At 60.1% G+C, this 16,159-nt stretch overlaps 1 protein-coding gene across 4 annotated transcripts in view; it reads right to left on the minus strand.

The window, feature by feature from the left end:
• Positions 1-703: 703 nt before the first annotated feature.
• Positions 704-16,159, minus strand: part of Slc12a5 (solute carrier family 12 member 5) — a 36,108-nt gene continuing 20,652 nt past the window's right edge. For 3 of the 4 annotated variants that reach the window (XM_078052049.1, XM_078052052.1, XM_078052051.1), the window contains exons 10-26: positions 15,923-16,021; positions 15,750-15,807; positions 13,785-13,959; positions 13,022-13,140; positions 12,662-12,760; positions 11,695-11,814; positions 11,242-11,346; positions 10,105-10,273; positions 8,031-8,226; positions 7,033-7,202; positions 6,665-6,796; positions 5,759-5,866; positions 4,389-4,511; positions 4,098-4,297; positions 3,809-3,823; positions 3,448-3,581; positions 704-3,251 (exon numbers count right to left, since the gene is read on the minus strand). In XM_078052049.1, the coding sequence (XP_077908175.1) occupies positions 3,160-3,251; positions 3,448-3,581; positions 3,809-3,823; positions 4,098-4,297; positions 4,389-4,511; positions 5,759-5,866; positions 6,665-6,796; positions 7,033-7,202; positions 8,031-8,226; positions 10,105-10,273; positions 11,242-11,346; positions 11,695-11,814; positions 12,662-12,760; positions 13,022-13,140; positions 13,785-13,959; positions 15,750-15,807; positions 15,923-16,021 (2,114 nt within the window). In that variant the 3' untranslated portion in view covers positions 704-3,159. The remainder of the gene's footprint in view (positions 3,252-3,447; positions 3,582-3,808; positions 3,824-4,097; positions 4,298-4,388; positions 4,512-5,758; positions 5,867-6,664; positions 6,797-7,032; positions 7,203-8,030; positions 8,227-10,104; positions 10,274-11,241; positions 11,347-11,694; positions 11,815-12,661; positions 12,761-13,021; positions 13,141-13,784; positions 13,960-15,749; positions 15,808-15,922; positions 16,022-16,159) is intronic. The other variant, XM_078052050.1, reaches the window with a different exon arrangement.

Consider the following 16,159-nt stretch of genomic DNA (forward strand, 5'->3'; position numbering starts at 1 on the left):
CACTGTGTTCGTCTTTCTTGGGTGTCGATGGTATCTGCAGCACCTCTTTGCAGGGCACTTTTTCCGGGGTTAGAAGGTGAGGAGCCCCTTCCTTGAGGACTCTGGTCTGCCACTGCTTGTCCTCCACTTAGGGTCAGGCCTCAAAACCTCTTCACCCTGCCGGAGCCTGAGTTTCTACACCTGCTCTCTCTCCTGCCAAGTCCCACGGCCTCTCTGTGCAGCTCCCCTAGTGAGAAGCTGTCCCGATAGTTCAGGGCAGAAGCCCACTGGCTAGTTATGCCGTTCAGCATCCTGCTTCTGGCAGACATGCAGTGTCAACAGGCGGTCCCCTTGTTCTAGGAAAAGAAGGTTGTGAGGGCATCTTCTCTGGCTGATGGGGAGGGGAACACTTCTGTTTCGATCTCATCTCAGCTGGTGCTCTGTGCTCACTCTTGTGCAGGTAGCTGGTGTACTCTCCAGTCAGAACCTGAGCGCTTTAGAGAGCCCCCTAGACACCTAGGAAGTGCAGGTGCCTCCAGGCACAGGAGTGATCCTTGGGCAGTGCTTGCTGGGACAGGGCCCCAGTGCTGCCCACACACAAATCGGACAGCCAGACCTGGTGCATTCGCTTGCCTCTTCTGTCAGCAGAGTTCAGTGTTTCTGACAGAGTCCAGTTCCTCCTTGAGGGCCCCCTGGAGTTCCAAATAGCACACCTCAGGCCATGAAGGGTATCATAAAATTATTTTTATTGCATTTTGTGCAGACGAGAGTCTAAAAAATTAATACAGTAAAAGCCTTAAAGCATTAAATGGGAGCATTCAACAATAAAGGAAAGAACGAAGCCTCTCCTTTTCGTATTGGCACGAAGAACACAAGGTCAATACTGAGGCAGGATGCGGAATACTGAAACACTGAAAATTAAAGGCAGGCCTAATAATAATAGTAATAAATACTCTGGATTTGGTTTGCAACCTCTCCTATTTACAAGGTTCTCAACTTCATTGCATTGCCCTGCACATAGATCTTCTAAAACAAAAGCAACACTAGTTAATCACTACAAGGCTATTGAAATATTGCACTCAGAATAAAAGTCACTTGAATGGACATGAAACATCTAGCTACAGTGATTATAAAGATAATTTGATGAATGACGTGATAACATTCATAACAAATATTGCACATGTAGCACAGAAAACTTGGGTTTTTGTTGTGGGATGTTTGTTTCATCAACGGAAACTTTGCTCTTGCCAACCAGAGGGTCTGGGCCCAGATAGTGCAACTTTGGTTCCCTAATTGGTGTTGACCACCACCACCGCCCAGCCCCACCACTTTAAACCAAAATGCTCAGGCCCCCAGAAAGGAGAACCCATGGTTCTCGGAGGGCTTTTGGAAGATGCAGGGGGCTGGTGTCTAAATAATTCCAACTTTCTGACTAGTTTTTGGAAGAATCTATCTAGTCCCCGATTAAATTTAACCGGCAGACCTCCAGACCTATCCCCAACCACACCTGACCCTGTCTAGATGGCACCGGCTGCAGCTCTCTGCCTTGGGCTCAAAGGAAAGGAGGTGATGAGGTCAGGAGTACCCAGTGGCCCCAGCTCTGGGAGATGGGCAGGATGTCTAACTAGGTGCGCAGTTCAGGGCCCTGGGGCTGGAGATGCTGTACCCAGTCCCAGAGGGCGCTGGAACGAGCATGCAGTGCCTGTCCCCCTTAGTGCCCTGGGGGGGAAGGAAACAGCCCAAACGCTTTCTCTGTGGGCAGAGTGCGCCTCCGACCGCTAATGGGGAGAAGCGCCAAGGACTGGATTGAGTCGGAAGAAGCCAAAGGCCTTGGGTCCTAGTTAGAGGATAGGGAGGTGCTAACCTCTAAGCTCATGTGACTCCAGATGCCTGGGGGATGTAGCTAGAGGCCGCTGCTAGGCAGGGAGGCCTGGCCTCAGAACACGGAGTAGGCAGGGGAAACCCAAGACTGGAGCTGCGGATCGGGACAGGGGAGGGAACATCAGGGGCGGTGCTGGGGCCTCCCAGTGGGTCTGACCCCTAAACCAGAATTGCCCCCTCCTCCCTCAACTGACCCAAGGAGGAAACTCTGGGGGTGCGCCCTCCAGCTCCACGATTTCAGTCTTTGGCGAGGAGCCATGGGATGGGGGAGCAGGCGACAAGCCAACTGAGGAGAGACGCCTGCTCCCCAGCGAAGGCACCGGGGCGGGGCTTCCTCGGTGGGGCGCGGGCCTCTCTGGGTTTCTCCCTCCGAAGAGCGCCCCTCCCCTATCCTGGCCCCAACTTGCATAAGAGCCGAAGAGAGAGGCTGCGCACGCGCCTCTGCAGCCACAGTGGAGGCTCCCATCCGCTGGGAGGCGAGTCCACGGGAAGCTGGCCGCGTCTCACTTCGTCTCTGAGAAGAACTGGAGGGAAGGGAAGGGAGCCAAGGGCGCGCGCAAAGGACGAGGAGGCGAGAGCGGACGGAGCGAGGGTGTCGAGGGACCAGGACCAGGACCACGACCCCCGCCTGGGCCTAAAGCACTTCCGCTCTCAAACTCTCGAACGTCAAGGAAAACTCGGCTTCCCAGGCCCCCGCCTCCCCGGCGCCCCAGCGGGAGGGCTGGACCGTGGCGAGGAGTCCGTTGCGCTTCTAGTTACATAAATATGGGGACTTTAAAAATACACGCGATGTCTCCTGTACACTATGTATAGGCTCGGCCGCCCGCGCCCCGCGCCCGCACCCGCGCCCGGGGCCGGCTGGGCGGGGAGGGCGGGGGGGACTTGGGGCGCCGCCTGCCCAGCCGCGCCTCGGGGCCGCTGGGAGCGAGCCGCAGCGCCGAGGAGCGCAGCGCCAGGACCGCGGCGGCGTGGGAAGGGGAAGGGGCCGCGTGGATGCCGGGGGTCCTCCGGGCCCCAGGTCCTCTGCTTTCCGCACCTGCTCCCGACCCTTATTGCAGCGTCTCTCCGGCCGGTTGAGGCCGCGCTTAGAAAAGGGCAGCGCAGCCGGGACGACAGGCGCTCGGGCGCCCTCTCCGAGTCAGCCCCGACGGGCGTGGCCTCCAGGCTTCAGGCAGCGGGGAAAGGGGGCAGGGCACGGGCACAGGGTCTGTGTGTAAACGGTGACAGCGGCGGGGGGCGCGGCGAGGGCTCCGGGGCCGCGGCCGGGCGCGCTGGGGCCCGGGTGGCAGGTCCTGGCCCTCAGGAGTAGATGGTGATGACCTCGCGGCCGCCGCCGCGGACCAGCATCACCCGATCCAGGTGTTCTGTGAGGACCTCGAGGAACTCCATGTCTGAGAGCCGGTCAAGGAGAAAGACTCGCCCCTCCCCTCCCGGCAGAGCAGGGGTCTCCAGGGACCTCGCGCTCCTGCGTCCCTGTCCGAGGTGCTGATCCTGAAGCAGGACCGGCTCGGACCTTCCATCCCGGGACTAGGACCAGGTTCCCGGAGGTCACCTCCCGCCCACCCCCGCATCTTCAGTCCAGGATACAGTTTTCGTCACCGTTGCGGTTGCGGGGGGGCCCGGGCATGTTGAGCAAAACGAGCTTGGCGTCCCGGGATTTCTTGACGATGACCTCGTTCAGCCGCACGGCCGTGTGCATGCGCCGCACGTTGGACTGGTTCCTGCGGAGCCAGGGGAGCAGAGCGCGGGCTGGGGAGGACTCGGTGGCCCTCCCGGCAGACCGCGCTGCTGGGGCTGGCCCTCGCAAGCCCGTGACACCCACCCCAGGCCTCTCCAACTGAGCAATGAGAGACTCCGGAGGCCAGGGGCACCCCTGGGGGTCATGAGAGAGCAAGGAGAGGGGAGACCTGGCGGCGGGAGGAAACAGGAAACATGCTGAAGCACTTACAAGTTCTCCCACTCCCTTCAGGACACAGAAGCAACGAGAGAAAGAGGGAAAGGAGTCAGAAAAAGAAGAGGCTGGGTCCTGAGATGCCATCACCTGCTCTCGCCCGCATCCTTCACCTCCCCATTTCCTGAACCTGGAAGCCCCCGCCTCAGCATCAGGCCAAACCCTGGGAGTTCTCAGGTGGGAAGGGAGCCGCCCTGGGGCTTCAGACTGGACCCTGCTGGTTCTCTGCCAGGCTGGGCAGGGCCCCGAGGCCCACCCCACCCCAGCCCTTGGCCCCAGCCCATACGGCTTCATGCTGAAGAAGTCCTTGATGCCCTCCGAGGAGACGGGACTGGGGCCCTTATTCTTCTCTGCCACGGACTTGTCCTTGGTCCAGGTGAGATGCACCTTCTCGGGATCTGTCTCGCCCTCCCCCTCAGGCTCCTCCCCTGGGGACGGGGAGCTGCTGGGGCAGCTGGGAGCACTCTGGTCGTGGATCAGCTGCACCTGGGGGTGAAGGAAAGGCGAGGAGGTGACTCCTTTGGCAGCCAAAGGTCCTGCTCCCACTGGCTGAGGCCAGACCACTGCCGCTGCCCACCTCCTCCTCGGGCTTCTCCTCGCTGTCACCAGCCGTCTCTTCCGGGACATTGAGACGAAGCCGAGTGTTGGCCGGATTCTTTCTCCGGATGGAGCCTCGAGACTCATCTGTGATACTCTGAATCTAGGGAGTGACACAAGTTGGTGCCAGCTCTGCTGGGAGTCACCACTCATGCCCTGCCAAGAGCTACCACCAGTGCCAACATTCAGCCAGGAACCAACCAGTAGTTCAAACAGCACAGGACTTCCCGTCCAAGAGGACTGCACACTGACCTGGCCACTCCTCCAGAGCCCCGACCTCCCGCCATCCCACAACCAAAGTGCAGCACTGCCACAGCAAGGCTCTGCCACGCACTGTGGCCCATGTCAGTTCTGGCTGGTACGAGCAAATGCCATCTCTTATCATTTTTACTGCCACCCCTGGGTAACACCCCCATCCTTGGAGATCCCTCCTTATCTGATAAAGGGGTACCCGTTACTCATTTCCCTGAGGACCCATCAACCACAGTCTTTCTGGGGGGAGGGGGTACTGGGGATTAAACCCAGGGACAACTTTACCACTGAGCCACATCCCCAGCCCTTTTTATTGTTTATTTTGAGACAGGGTCTCACTGAGCGGCTTAAGGCCTTGCTAAGTTGTGAAAACTGGCCTCAAACTTGCAATCCTCCTGCCTCAGCCTCTCACATTGCTGGAATCACAGTCGTGCACCATGTGCCTGGCCATCAGCCCCATTCTGAGAAATATATTAACCACACCTGGGAGACCCATGACCCATGGTTCTGACACCTTCTCCTATAAGATCTGCCCCCATTCCCCAAGCAACCTAGCCCCACCTCCAGGAGTTTGTCCCCAGTCCTGGGTATCATCACTCATGACCCTAAGGACTCCACTCCCTGGGGAGGGTCTTTCATCCACAGTCCTGGGACCAGTGATCCACACCTGGGAGGTCTCACATGCACACTCCATGGGAGACCCATCACCCTGAGCCCTGGCAATATGGACCACACCCACGGCTACATCTGTGAACAGCCACCTGCCACCCACTTTCTGAGAGTCTATTACATGAACCCTTGTCTCCCACCTGGCAGCCCACACGCCTGAGGACTCATCACTGTACCTATTTAGCATCCATTACTCTCCCTTGGGCCCCCAAAATCACATGCAGAGGACAATCCACGCTGCATGCCAAGGCTCCTCTGCCCTGTGGCTCGGGGTGGTAGCATGTCCTCCCGCTGCCTGCCAGGGAGCCCGGTGCCGCGAGGTGGAGTTGGGGGAGTAAGGGTGCTAGGGTGAAGGCAGCAATGCCAGTGGCCAGGGCCAGACCCAGGCCACCCTGTGCCTGGGCAGAACCAGACCTGCAGCAGGCTCACCTCCCGCTCGCGCTCGTTCTTGGTCAGGTGCATCTGCTTGAGGATCTGGGAGCGCTGCTCCATCACCAGGGTCTTCTCGTAGGTGTAGGCGGAGATGTCGCTCTCGTGCTGTGAGCAGGGGCAGGTGCAGTGAGAAGGGCAGGGGGAAGCCCGCGCCCAGGCAGCTGCAAGGCCCAGGGAGGGAGGCCCTGGGAGGGAAGCCCAGGGCGTCCCTGCCGGGGCCCAGGACAGCGGGAGGCAGGGCTGGAGCAGAGAGGGCAGCAACCTGGACACTGGGCAGCTCCGCACCAGGCGTGTGAATGATGAGCTAATGAAGGAGTTGATCAGTGAGTGACCTGGTGAGTGACGAGGCGTGCAAAAGAATGAAGGGAGAGTGGACACACAGGAATGTGCGCACCAGGAGCAGGTGAGTCTGCCAGGGGCCATGTGGGTAAACCAGGGGACACAAGGGGGACAGGTGCAGAAAGTCACTGCGAGGATGGATGAACAAGAGGCTGGGCCGTGTCACCACAGGAACACAGGCTCTAAAGCCAGCCTGCCTGGGTTGCAATCCTGGCTCTGCCATTTACTGTGGGTTGTGGGAGAAATTACTTAACCTTTCTGTGCCCCGATGTTCTAATCTGTAAAAAGGAAATCCTGATAGTCACACCCATCTCGTGGTGGCTGGGGAATGACTGAACATGAGACGCAGGAGCGAGTCCTGCCGAGGGGGCGCACCATCAGCCTGTGGTTACAAAGGGGCGCGGGTGCAGGTGGAAGGACACCAGGATAAATGCGCGAGGCCAAGAGGCGGGCAGAGGGCCAAGCCGGCATCACGTGCCGTGGGTGCTGGGTGGCCCTGGACGGTGCTGGGGCCAAGGGAGAGGCCCGGGCGCCTCCAGAACTTCCAGGGGCTCCGGGACTCACCATCTCCACCACCTCCACCTCCGCGGTGATGCGCAAATGGTACAGAAACGTGGTCAGGTCCTTCTTCATCTGGATGCTGTTGTCGTCCATCTGGGCCACAGTGAAGATTCGCATCTTGCACTTCCGCCAGACCTGCACGGGGACCCAGAGAGGCCCAGCGGGGATGTGTCCCCAACCTTCCCACCCCTCCTGCCCAGGGTCTCCTGCCCAGCTCTGAGCTCCCGGTGAAAACGTCGCCGCCGTCCTTTACAGCAACGTGCTCACCTCCAGCCTGAAGCAGGGAGCAGAGCCCCTCCCCGGGAGTCCACCGGAGAGGCCAGATGTGGAGGCCGGCGCCCCCGGAGGTGCCCACGCGCACGCGCACTGACCTTGTGGTGGCGCAGCAGGAAGGGCAGCAGCATGAGCATGCCGCCGTCGTGCACGATCCACCAGACGTCGATGCTGCCCTCGGAGAAGCGCTCGGGGTTCCCAGGGAACATGGACACGTTCTTGGTGACCAGCAGGGCCAGGTGGCCAGCTGTGGTTTCCCGGACCAGTTCTGATGGAGCCCAAGGAAGGAAGGAGACGGGAAGCGTGACTCTGGCCCCCCCAGGTCCAGTAGCAGCCAGGGGGCTCCTGGCACCCAGCACCTTCCCCGAACCAGCATCCACCCGGCCTCCGCACGTTCTGTTTGGATCCCAAGAAGCCCCCCAACCTCTCTGGACTTCAGCCGTCCACCTGTCAGATCACAGTGACACCACGTGCCCTTTCTGATGACCAAGAACCCACCACCACGCGTGGCCTCCCTGAATCCTTAAGGGAGACAGAGCCCCTTGGAGTTGGAGTCTGCACAGGCTCTGGGGTTGTCAAACTGTGTGACCTGAGGCAAATTCCTTAATCTCTCTGTGCCGCAGTCTCACCAATAAAAGAGAGATCAAAATGCCTAGTGCTCAGAGGACCCTGGTGAGATCAGCGAAAGCCTCCACTTGTCTGGCGCACAGAAGGCATTCTATCAATGTTAGTTATCCTATTGCTATTTCCAACGATCACCAGGGAGTCAGATGCTCAGAGAAGGTGAGTCACTTAGGCACTATCACACAGCTAGGAAGGACTGGAGCTGAGACGCAGACCTCGGTCACTGTGGCTTCAAAGCTGTAGCTCTTCCCCCTGCTCTGCCCTGTCTTTCCCTCAGGCCTTGAGGGCCATGAAGGAGCCTCGACGGTCTCATTCACATCTGAGTCCCCAGCACACAGCAGTGCTGGCACGTAGCCAGCCTTGGCCCGTCATCTGCGGGTGCCGAGCGCACACGTGTGCTGGGCCTGGGAAACTCCTGGGGCCCCCGGAAGCAGAGCCCACCCCTGCCCAGCCCAGCCGCCTGCAGGGTTACCGATGAAGTTCCGCCACGTCTGATGGTCCTCCTTCTGCCTCCAGTTGCGGGGCCAGCCCACGAGCACCGTGTTGTGCTGCAGGCCCCCGAGGCCCCCGGACTGAATCAGGTGGGACACGCCGTCGCGCAGGTTGGAGGAGATCACCACCTGGCAGAAGCCTTTCACCTTCTCTGCCTCCATCAGGCGCCGGATAGACTGGGGGTTGGGGGGACCAGCCTCAGGCCTTCCTGGCCTTGGCTGAGGCCCCTGCAGCCCCCTGGCTCCGTCCCCCTCTCCGCTCGTCCCCGTCCTGCTGAAGCTCAGCCCTGAGCATGTCAGGACCGTGCCTCCCTCCTGTCACCTAGGACCCCATTCCTGCAGACGAGTCACAGTTTGCCCAGCCGTCCCCCCACCACCCAACACATCCCCTGCCCCCGCTGGACACCACGGCCTGCCCTCCCTCCTGAGTGCCACCTTCTCCAGACACCGCCCTCCACCCAGACTGAGATCAGACTCTCTGATGGGTGGACGACCTGTTTTAAGAACTGGGGGGATATTGGGGATTGAGCCCAGGGGCTCTACCACTGAGCCACACCCCAGCCCTTTTTATTCTTTATTTCCAGAGTCTCACTCAGTTGCTTAGGGCCTCGCTAAGTTGCTGAGATTGGCCTCAAACTTGCAATCCTCCTGCCTCAGGCTCATGTGTTGCTGGGATTACAGGCGTGAGCCAGGGCACCGCCTGGCAGGGACCTTTTTTAACGCAGCGTAACAATAAGCATCTTAACTGCACAGTTGATGGGCATCATACGGGAAGTTGTTCTCACCCCCATCTTGTCAGTGCGGAAATTGAGGCTTGAGAGACTAAGACTGGCTCAGGGACACAGCTGATGCCCACGTGGGCATGTTGTTGGCACAGCCTCCCTGCAGAGCCCACCCCCCAGCGGCTGTCCTGGACCAACAGAGGGTGATGTCCACCTCCGCCACCCTGGCACGACCTCGGCCAGCCATCTCACCTCCACTCCTACCTGTCAGCGGGGGCCGACAGCCACCTCATCTGGGGGCAGGGAGCACTTCGTGCCATGCAGCGTGAGGGGCTGGGCCCTGCCTGGCGTGCTGGGACCCTGGCCCTGTCTCCCTCCACTGTTCTTGCCCTAACAGCCCTCACTGACCGCCGAGGATCTGAGGCCTGCTGGACATCCCGTCTCCCAGCCCTGGCCTCCTCGAGGGCGGCCACGTGCTCTTTAGCAGCTGACCCGCCTGCGCCCGGCCCTCAGCACACAGCTCGCCGCAGCCGCTGCACGTTGCGCTGGACGGGCAGCCGAAGCCTCCAGCCCTGGCCCTGACAGATCCGTGTGAACGGCTCAGTGAGGCGGAAACAGAACTGTCACAAGGCATTAGGGGTGTCCTGCCTGCCCCCCCTTCCTGGAGCCCTTTCCTTCCTCCAGCGCAGCCACGGCCTGAGGAGAATGGCCCCATCATGGGCCGAAGGTTCGTCCTCCGGTCCCCACTGCCCACCAGGCTCCACCCGGCTCGTCCTGCACCTCGCGCGCACCCGGTGGCCCCGGCCCACACTGGACGCTGCTCTGAGGACATGGGCCGGTGGATGGAGACGAGCACGTGAGGAGGAGCCACGGACCCATTCCCAGTCCTGACAGCATCTGTGTGACTTTCACCAAGCGGCTTTCCCTCTCTGGGCCTCAGTTTCTTCCTGGGCCGGAGGTGGGTACGACACATGCCGAGTTCATGCAGAGTGGGATGAAAATGGCCCACGAATGTGAAGACAGTTTGGAATGTTTGTAGTTTGGCAGGAAAATGTCTGAGGTAGGGGTCAAGTCTCCGAATTTGAATCTCTTTTTCTGTCCTTAGACGGGGACCTGGCTTCTCTATGCCTCCGTTTCCTTATCCACAACACAGGCCCTTCTGTTTCGGATGGGCTTCGGTTCAGTGGGTTGAATTCTAAGGGACTGGCTACCTGGGCCCTCAGGCTCCTCTTCTAAGGAAGAAGATGGGAAAAGCCGAGGCCACTTGATCCCAGAGGTTTCAGGATGGGGGCAAACACCGTCTCCCTGAGCGCCCTGGCCCGCCCCCACTCACCTCCTCTGCCCGCTGGGCCTGGGGGTGGTTGTCCAGAAAGGTGCCCTCGAGGACCGAGCCCACGATGGTCAGGCCCTTCCCCGCCTTGAGCTGAGAGGTCAGGGAGAGCAGCTGGGGGTGCACCACGTTCTGGTCCTGGTCCACGCGCACCAGCACCAGCAGCTGAGGCCTGGCGGGGGGACAGTCACATGACCCCCGTGTCCGCTCCCCGGCCACCCACTGCACACCCATGACCAGTTCCCTTACCATCTCCTCGGTCCCCACCGCCTGTGCCCACCACCTGTCCCTCTGAACAGTCGACCATCCATTGCTCCAACCATCTTCCCGATGTCCATCCCTCACCCCCGCCCAGCTCGCCGCCCACCGCTCCGCTCTGCCTGTGCCGCCACCCACTCACCCGTCTTCCCCTCAGTCCCCCTCTCGCCCAGGCCGTCCACCTCTGGGTGCATCCTCACCCCACGCCCACCCACCACCGCCCTCCGCCCGCAGGGCACCCTCAGCCTTCACGTGTGTGCTTCTCTCCCCGTCCACCTCCGGCCAGTCCCCCAAGCCCCTGCCCTCCACCAGACCCTGTGCTGATCGTCTGAGGATTCAAATAACGCCAAGCCCTGGGTCTGGAGCTCGCGGCTGGACCGGCCGCACGTTCTGGCCGAGCTCGTGCCTCACTCTTGGCAGAGGGCCTGGGGGTGAGCCAGGGTCTGGGCCTGCACAGCAGCCAGGCAGAGGGCAGCTGGCCGAGAGCTCAGGGGCGGCTCTGGTTGGGTTTTGCCTTCTGTGACCCCCAGGACCTCTCTGACCCCTGACCTTCATGTAAATGAAAAGGAGGGACTGTCACTAGTCCAGAGTCTGGAGAGCTCCGTGCTCTCTAAGTGAGAGAGCAATCCCACCTGTCTCCGTGGCCTTCCCTGTAGAAGCGAGAGCTCGCTACATCCCAGAGACTGGGAGGCCCGGCCCCGCGTTCACCAATTTTTTGAACCCACAGCTGAACACGTGGTCGGGAGGCCAGCAAGCTGGGCGGCATTTGGAGAGCAAACCAGTGATCAGAGGAGGCCACGGAGCAAAACCAGGTGAGTGGGGAGAGTCCACCCTGCGCCCTTCCTGTCCCCCCACCACTCACCAGGCGCCTCTCACACTGACCTCCAGTTCTTGGTGTGCGGGGGCCCTTCCTCCAGGCGCAAGAGGGCATAGCGAGCGGCGCTGAGGGACAGGCCCCGGATCCCATCGCCCCATTCCTTCTCTGCCCTGGGGGCAGGAGGGGACCACGTGAGGCCAGAAATCCCGGAAATGGCAGCGAAAACCTTGCACACAGAACTGGCTGCCCCAGGGCACAGACATCCCTCCCTCTTCTCCCAGGCTGAGGAAGGGCAGGCAAGTCCCCCCGCCGCGGGCTCTGTCACCCAGCCACCAAGCCGCTGCTCCCTTGGAAACACTGCTGTCACCACCCATTTCTCAAAGCCTCCACCCATCTCCCGTCTCCCAGCCCCACCTCATCACTGCGCCCTCCACTCCAGCCCTCCCCCCCTCCACTCCAGCCCTCCCCCCTATCCCCCACCGACCAGTCCCCACCGCCCCTGGGGGCCTCCCGCTCACCCGCGGTACTCGATGTACTTGTAGATGAGCCCCGCAATGAGCATGGCCACCAGTGCGTAATACCAGGAGCAGATGAACATGAGGGCCAGGCAGAGGCTCATGCCCAGGAAGGAGAGGGTCCTGCACATGGAGAGAGACCGGCGTGGACAGTGAGAGTCCGTGGAGCAGGGCCTGACCAGACCTGGGTGACGGCGGCCAGGTCTGGGAGCTCACTAGTTGTCACCGTGAGCACCCTGGAGATCCGAGGCCGTCTGGATGGAGAAGCAGCCACAGACAGGCACCACCCATGTCCCCGTCAACTCCAGAGTCACCTTAGCCCAGGCTGGACAGCCCCAGCTGCATGGGCTCTGAGATGGGGTCCCTGAAGAGGCCACCAGCAAAGGGGAACAAGGGAGTGGAGGTGGCAGCCCCGGTACAAGCCCTGTGATGCCACAGTCTTCCCAGTGGCCTTGGGCCAGTCCCTTCCCTTGTTTGAACTCAGTGTCCTCTTTCTAGAGTGAACAGGGTCATCCCTGCAGTCCTACTGTGAGCATGAAAAGCCATAAAGTAAAAGAATAAGAGGAACTGCGGGCTCCTGGAAGGGGGGTCCCCCTCTGCTGGGCAGGACTGCTCTCTAGAGCCCAGGAGAGGAGCAGTGAGCAAGCCCCTCTTACAGCAAGGGACAGGTTCAGATTGCCACGTGCTCAGCCGGGAGCTCACAGCCAGAGTCACATTTTGGATTTGCATCAGCTGCATCTGACCCGTCATTAAGAAGCTGAGCACCCTGGACTGGGCGGGGTGATGCTGAGGCTGCTGCTGACTATGCTTCATGCCTCTCCAGGATCGGCCTCCCACTAGCTGGGCCACGGGAGGGGGGACAACGGGACGTGGCATTCAGGTTTGGGGTCCTTAGACCTGAAGGAGCTGGCCTTTGGGGTTGGGTGGCGGTAAGACATGGGTGGGGCGGGCTGGTGGACAGGGCACCCACCAGTGGTAGTATCGAAAGCGCGGCCTCCAGTTGGGCGTCCTCAGCAGCGTCTGCACGGCACAGGCCAGGTTCACGAACATGTAGCACATCAGGAAGAACCTAGAGCACACAGAGCCCGGAGAGACAGATGCACAGGGAGCAGAAACAGAAATGGGGACATGGGGAGGGGAGCAGGGGAGGGACCAGGGGCGCCTAAGGGGTCCCAAGGCCAAATCCCCTTCTCACACACTCTGATATTATGGGGTGGATCTCTGTATAACAAAGGACGGGCTTCCATGACTGACAGGAAGTCCCCGGGTGACCAAAGTGCTCAGGGGTGGTCCTGGGCCACGGCTGGAGGACCCAGGGAGAGGCACGCACATGGACAGGATGGGGGCCACCTCGTCGAGGGAGGCAATGAGGATGCCGATCTCGCAGATGCAGGCCGTCAGCAGCAGTGCCCACGTCGGCTCTCCGTTGGCTTTGCCATGGCCAAAGACCTGGGGACAGACAACCGTCTCGGGGGACTGAGACCGGGCGGTCTTCTGGTCTCTGTCCTCCAGTCTTAGAAAACAGGAGGAGAGGCGGGAGTCCCACAGACATGAGCCGTGGGAGAGGGGGCTGCATTTTTCATCCTCTGGGGCGCCCGAGGGAACGGCAGATTTTGCCAGGTCTTGCCCACCCTGACATTGGCACCCTAGTGCCATGAAGTTCCAATGACCCCCGATGGGAAAGGAAGTTCCAGTCAGATGGGCAGATGGGAGAGGAGCTGACCGGAGGCCAGCAAGTGACCATGGCATGTGCTCCATACTGGTTTTTAAGCACCCTGGAGAGCTCCCCACGCCACCCCCACCCCCGCCTTTTCTTGCCATTTTTCTGCTTCTCTGAGTCCTTGGCCAACAAATGGAGCCAGGGAAGGGCCATTTATTTTCCCCTGAGAGCAGAAAATTCTCAAAATGATGGGCCTGACCACAATCCAAATCCCAAATGAGATCCACCCATCCCTCTTCATGCAGTGTCCAGCCGAAGGGCCCAGGAGCAGCCCAGGGTGGCCCCAGAGGCTACGCAGTCTCCTCAGCAGCCCCCAGGCAGGGCCCTGGCTGGCTGACCTGCTGGGTGGGGCTGCTCTCCTGCCCACACTGACCTGCAGGAAGGGCACTATGCCATCCCGGGAGATGGCCTGTAACAGGCGTGGGGCCCCAGTGAGGCTCTGAAGCCCAGCCCCACAGGTGGAGAAGAAGGAGCCGATGACAATGACCCAGGGAGATGGCCAGGCCAGTGTGCCCACCACCAGGTTTCCATTCACAGCTTCACCAAACCTGGAATAAAGCAGTAGGGGAACAGACGACGCCGAGTGAGCCATGTCACCTGGATTTCCAGGCTGGGGTCTCCCACGCCAACCGCGGGGCTGACCAACGCATTAGGCTCTGCAGGTGACAGAGAAAAGGCGACTCCTGAATATCCTGGGCACCTCCTGCCCTGTGTGACCTTGAGCAGATCACTCCACCTCTCTGAGCCTCAGTTTCCTCAGCCATGGGAACAATCATGAGCCTATTCCCTATAATGGGTGAGAGAATCCATATGTAAAATGCTCACTATGGTGCACAGAGCACGGCACTAGCAAATTGGGGGTTGTCAGTACTCTGTCATCCTGAGAAAGTCTCTCAGCTTGCTAGGATCTCAGGGCCTCCATGTGAAAAATGGGTTTCTGGCTGCATCATGTGGTGATGGTGTAAGAATCAAAGACAAAAATCTTCTTAAAATAGAAGGGCAGGCTGGGTGTGGTGGCGGCGCCTTCAGGCCCAGTTGCTCTGGAGGTTAAGGCACGGGAATCACTGGATCTCAAGAGCCCAGGAATTCAAGACCAGCCTGGGCAACACAGAGAGACCCCAACCCAAAAGGGGGGGCATTGTTGAAGGACCCCAAGACCCTGGGTGAAGCACTGTAGGGGTGACCTGCTGGAACCCTGCAGTCCTGGGGAGGCCTATGATTAAGTGAGCTAGAGGGAGGTCAGGCTGCCCTGAAACTAATTGGTGTGATGTGTGCAAATCGCCCACTTGGCCAGGTCACTCCCCTGCTTAACATTTTCAAGGTTTCCTCCATTTAAAAAAAAAAAAAAGTAAAGCAAGCTTCAGTTTCCTGGTATGAAAGTCAGGCCTTGATCCTGGCTCCCGCCGGTCTCCAGCCCCGGGGACCCCATTGCATTATCTTCGAGAGGCCAGGTGCTGGGGGAAAGTGACTCTGTGGTAGGACTCCTCCCTCCCCCCCCCCCGTAGTGCTCCAGGGACATGGAACCACCCACAGCCACAGGTACGCACACACACAAGCCATTTCTCCCCCTTCCCTGTTCACGCCGGCAGGTCCTTCCCCCTCCTAGCCACCTAATTAATCTCTACTCAGCGTGGACGTGGGAAGGATGAATGAGACACAACCCCCAGGACACCAAACTCCGAGACGCTCACGTCTTACATAAAACGACACAGGGTTTGCACAGGACCTAGGCACATTCCCCCGAATATTTTAAAACCTCTCTAGATCACCTCTAATACCTAAGGCAGCGGAGTCCTGGGTAGGCTGTGTCGCGGAGGGGAGGATGCCGGGGAGAGGGCTCAGGTGCTCTGTGGTTGGGGAGGACTGAACAGCGCAGAACCCCTTTGCAGCCCCAGTGCCCTGAGGACTGGGCGCAGCCCCTCCTGCACATTCCCCTAGCCCTGGGCTCTCTTTCAGGCCAGTCTGACCGCTGGGCACTTGAAGTTGCTTACAAGTTGGCCACCACCCCCAAAGAGCCTTCTAGGACAAAACTGTGAGCTCTTTATCTGTGCTCACCCAAGAACCCCGGACAGTGACCGACCCCCAGATATATAAATATCAGGTGATTTAATGAGGCTTGTTTCTTAAAAAAAAAAAAAAGAGAGAGAGAGAGAGAGAGACTATCATTGTTCTAAAGGAAATGATTTACCATCCAAGCTTCCCGAACGGGCACGAGAAAGACAAATACGACAAGAAGGTCAGGGGGAACACGGGTGGCCCCTCACGGAGGTCTGCACCCTGAATCCAGCCTCCTGCGCCCACGCTCCCCCAGACAGGTCCCACTGATCCCCTCACTTACTTGTCCCGCAGGACGACCCCCTCGATGCAGGCCCCAAACAGGACGACGGAGCTGATGTCTGCACAGAGGGTGAAGGAGAACCTCCAAGTGCAGGGAGCCCACACCCCCACCCGGGACCGGCCGCCTCCCCCAGCACACCCCCCCCATGGTCCCCGTCCAGCAAGGCAGGATACAGACCGCAGAGGTGGTGGCGATGGCCAGGATGGTGCCCGTGGGGATGGACTTCTGGGCATCCCGGAGGTCCCCAGAGCGGTTGGAGCCCGCCATGATCCCTGCAGAAGGAGATACCTCAGACAAGCGCCAGGCGCACGGGGACCAGACTGACCCGGAAGAAAGGACACGACTTGCGGTTGGGGCCCCGGGGCCCGGTCCTGGCAGTGGACTGGGGTGAGGTCTGGCCTTCACGCCTC

The sequence above is a fragment of the Ictidomys tridecemlineatus genome, chromosome 5, assembly GCF_052094955.1.
Source record: "Ictidomys tridecemlineatus isolate mIctTri1 chromosome 5, mIctTri1.hap1, whole genome shotgun sequence".
NCBI classification, from domain to species: Eukaryota; Metazoa; Chordata; class Mammalia; order Rodentia; family Sciuridae; genus Ictidomys; species Ictidomys tridecemlineatus.